Source organism: Acanthopagrus latus, chromosome 1, assembly GCF_904848185.1.
Source record: "Acanthopagrus latus isolate v.2019 chromosome 1, fAcaLat1.1, whole genome shotgun sequence".
NCBI classification, from domain to species: Eukaryota; Metazoa; Chordata; class Actinopteri; order Spariformes; family Sparidae; genus Acanthopagrus; species Acanthopagrus latus.
In genome coordinates this window covers 11,541,706-11,545,840 of record NC_051039.1, presented here as the reverse complement: position 1 = coordinate 11,545,840, position 4,135 = coordinate 11,541,706, and the positions used below count along the sequence as shown (strand labels likewise).

General features: G+C 40.1%; 1 protein-coding gene across 1 annotated transcript; it reads right to left on the bottom strand.

Annotated features, from left to right (window-relative positions):
* Positions 1-216: 216 nt before the first annotated feature.
* LOC119012601 (caspase-6-like) lies at positions 217-3,854 on the bottom strand. Its single transcript, XM_037086973.1, has 7 exons — positions 3,762-3,854; positions 2,815-2,857; positions 2,557-2,700; positions 2,383-2,459; positions 2,066-2,241; positions 1,819-1,966; positions 217-1,070 (listed from the first exon to the last, which is right to left on the bottom strand). The coding sequence occupies exons 1-7, from the start codon at positions 3,778-3,780 to the stop codon at positions 838-840; spliced, it is 840 nt and encodes a 279-aa protein (XP_036942868.1). The 5' UTR covers positions 3,781-3,854; the 3' UTR covers positions 217-837.
* Between the last annotated feature and the right edge of the window lie 281 nt (positions 3,855-4,135).

The following is a 4,135-nucleotide window of genomic DNA, read 5'->3' as shown; positions in this document are numbered from 1 at the left end:
AACATTTCCCAATTTAAAACGTACAAGCAAAGACGAAAGAATTTCTGCATTAGCAGTGACCAACTATCCAGGAATCCTAAAAAACTGACTTCCTGTTCATTGGGAGAATCCCATGTCTGCCTGATGTTTCATCATGGAAAATGTTGCGGTTGTGCTCACTGCTGGAAGACACTTTAAAACAACCCTGGGTTATTTTAGAGGATGACAACTTCAGGGTACTGGTGAAATCACACACGACCACTTTATTGGTAAATAGTCACACGGATTTGATTATACACACACAGTCACAACAGTGAGACGACAAAAAACAGAATCAGTCTAAGTTCCTGAGTTGTAGATCAAGTGACATGGATAAAAACAAAACAAAAAAAAAACAGCATAGAAACGAAATCACGAGTGCTCATGAATACAAACAGCATGTTTGTGACAATGAGACAATTTAGTCAAAGGGACATTTCCCAGTTCAAGGTCACCAGATACAGTATGTCAGCTCCTGTTTTTTTGGTTTGCTAAGTTAAAACGTCAGCTGCAGGATTTGGCCATTTTTGGTTTGTGCCATGGTGCTTTAAACTTGATTAAACAGATAGTCAAAACTGAGACAAACGGTGAAAATAAACTAGCAAAAACAAAAGGAAAAGAAAAACAAGATAATTGAAACTAAGAATGTGACTGACATGAAGTGTTAATAATGAAGTAATTCCTTAGGGCTGGAAGGATTGCGTAAAAACACAAGTTGTTCCTGTTATTTTGTATCTGTTGTTATTACTATCAGTGCACTTGTGTAAATGTAAGGAGGGATATAAAACCAGCTCATTTCATGCCTGAGGCCTGAAACTTCTACTTTTTTGGTTTGAAGAAGAGTTTCTTGGTGAGCATTGAAGCAAAGCAAGGTACTTGCTTCCCAGTGATTTTTGAGTTGTTAATGGACTCAACTGTTCTCATCGACACTTTGCAGTTGACCCACGTGAGTAACTCAGTGAACTCAAGTGAGTCCCCAAACTCCTGAAGCAGCTCACACAGGTCCTGGATATACCAGGAGCCTTTTGAGGTATCCCGGAAGGAATAGTAACCTAAAAGAATCAACAATGGGGACAGAACAGGAAAGTTATGGACTGCACAGATAAAAGGGCTTAAAAGTGACTCATTTACATTTATATTAAGGGCATTTAGCAGAAGCTTACGTCCAAAGCGACTTGCAATAAGTACATTTGTCACGAGAAAGAAACCACAACATCGTCGACAGAGTAAAAAAAGAAAACACGGAAACATTTTTCAAGCCCTCGTCTGAGCATTGTAGCTGCTATTCATCAAGGATACCTTAAGTGCATAGGTGCAATGATTTAAGTGCTAAGGATAAGAACACACAAGGTGGTTGGGAGGGAGTCATGCTATGCAGGGTTGAGGTGAAGTCTGAACAAATGAGTCTTGAGTCTTTTGCGGAAGATGGCAAGTGATTTAAAGTACCTTGAACCACCCAGAAAATCACCAACAAAGTTGGTCAGTCCAAACACAAGCTTAAAGGTGTAAATGCATTCCCAAATCACTGCATTTTGAGTTGACATCTAATTGGCTACATGATCCATCAATCATCCCGAGGCTGGCACGTTAGTGGCTCAGCAGAGAGAGGAGAAAGAAGAGAGAGCCGGGCACTTGTATACACAATTGCTCATTGGTTGTTGAAGGCTTTATAGTGGGCGTACACGCTCCAGTCCGTTCAAATGAGCAGTCAATTAAAAAAGGCTGCTATGTCAGAATCTCTCTAGTAGAGGGATAATGGCGTTCAATGACTTTTAACAGGTTTCAACATCTCTAGCTCACCTTCGGCCACAGAGTAGCACATGAGGAAATCAGCCCCAGCAGGCAGGCTGTACAGGGCGCAGGCATCCATCGTCAAGTCATTGTCTGACTCGCTAACCCCGGCAGCACAGGCAGTCACCGAATCATCAGGCTTATCTCCACGGCAGGCCTGGTGATGGTTTAGCAATTACAGATTACCAGGTCAAGTGTGAAAAAAACTGCATGCTCCCATATTCTTAACCAGGTTTTGACTTTTGTTGACTTGTACCTGAAATATGAAGATCTTTGGCTTTCCCACAAGGCTGCTGCACTTGTCTCCTTTGAACATGGAGGTGATATCCTGAATGCTGATCTTTCCATCGTGGGTCCAGACATGACCATTCTCGCCGTGGCTCAGGAAGACGAGCAAAAAGCAGTCTGCGTCTGAATGGTCATCCTCTGCAGCTGGTGGGACATCGGGTATTTGTTAAATTGGAAACTGAACAAGTAAAAGTGAGCGTATTAAAGCATGTCACGTGTTGGTTCTGGCATGTTTATCTTGTTGTTCAGGGTCATTTGAGTGCAAGCGATCATGCATGTGCTTACCTTCACCGATTTTATCTAAGACTTCCATCTGTTTGAGATTATTGTGAATCGCCACTTCGAAGTTAAGCTCTTTCAGTCTAAAAAAGAGGGTTCAGGAAGTATGAAAGACATGGAAAACTCTTAGTAACACAAAAGACAGTGTTCCTTCTTCAGCAGCAAGCTGGGAAGTGATACCTCTTCTCCAAGTTGTCCCGGTCAACATTGGTTCCTTTCCTATATCTTAACTCCAGGCGCCAGAAGAAGGACTCCTGGTTAAAGATGAGCGCACGGCCTCGTCGTTTCTTGTCCATCTTGTACTCCCCCAGAGAACCCAAAGTGCTGTTTAATAATGAAGCAATAGCACAAAAACACCAATATTAAGTGAGTACTGGACCAGGGGGAGCAGAGAATGTCCAGCTGATCCAACCACACATAAAAAAGGAAGCAGTTTACCTTCCGATGAAGGCATCAGTCTCTGTCTGGTTCTTCGTGCATGCTGTAGAAAACAACACAGACGTGAATAAACCACGCATCAATGCAAAATATAAATGAATGAGAAAAAAAAATGCAAATAATGTACATGTTAAATTCAATATTTATGTTATTTAATTAAAAAGATCAATATATTCTTAATATTTATATAAATTCATGAATTAATTATTGATTTTAAATTAATTAAATGATATATGCAAAATCTATACACACGTTTATACATGAAATTATAGCAGTTTGTTACGACATTCTTCCAGTAAGTTCGACTTTCATGAAGGTCTTAATTTTCAGTTTCCTTTTGACTGGTTTCATAGAGGTTTAGTTTCAACTCAGCTGTCATAAACCACAAGCAAAGTACATAGATGAATCATTAACTCAGACTTTCTTGATTCTTTCTGTGAATCATGTTGCTGATCAGTTTCTGTTTGTACACCAAGCAGTTCACTGTAAAATGACTTCAATACAACCTGGAGTCTTAATAACTTTATCCTGTTGGTTTCACCTTTGCTCTGACAACCTCATCTCTCCTCTAGAAATTCCCAAGAAACAAGCTTTAAAAACATTATGTAAATTAGTGTAAAGCCCTCAACCGTTCTGTCTGTTTCTGTTGCGCTGTCTGTAGCACTCCCTGGTAAGGAAAGAGAAGTTGAGTCTTGACGTTGAGAGAAGTAAAATTGTTTAAAAAAAAAAAAAAACTCCTCCACATGTTGCACAAACATGACTGAGTGTAAGAACACAGTTAAAGGATTGTTATTACTATCAGTAATACAACACCGTGGTGATGCTGAGCCCAAATTTAATCTGAAATTAAATGTCTTTGCGTTTTCTTTTATAAATGAAAAAAAAAAACAAAACACCAACATATGCATCTACAACTCTACTTTTAAACATCTTTGTAAAGTCATTACCTTCAGCTGTGTTAGACATGCCTGCAGGTTCACGCTGTCTTTGACGACTGGAAAATGAATTTGCTTCGTCGCTCCACCTCGGATAAGCCAAAGTTTTTCTCCCTCCCCTGAATTTCATTGGTAGAACGTAACAAGCAAACACATGAAAGGCTCCCGGGTCTGTCAGTCAAAGTTCCTAAGCCATGACTTCCTTGTGCAATATTCAAAAATACATTCTTGGAACAATGCCCTCATTACTGCTGATGTGTGACTCCTTCTGTCAGTCTCATGGGCCATTTCCCATTACTCATAAAAATGTCCTGAGATATCTGAACTCTTTCATTTGGGGCAGCAACTCGCTCTCACCTGGAACAATCCACCATTTTCTGGCTGAC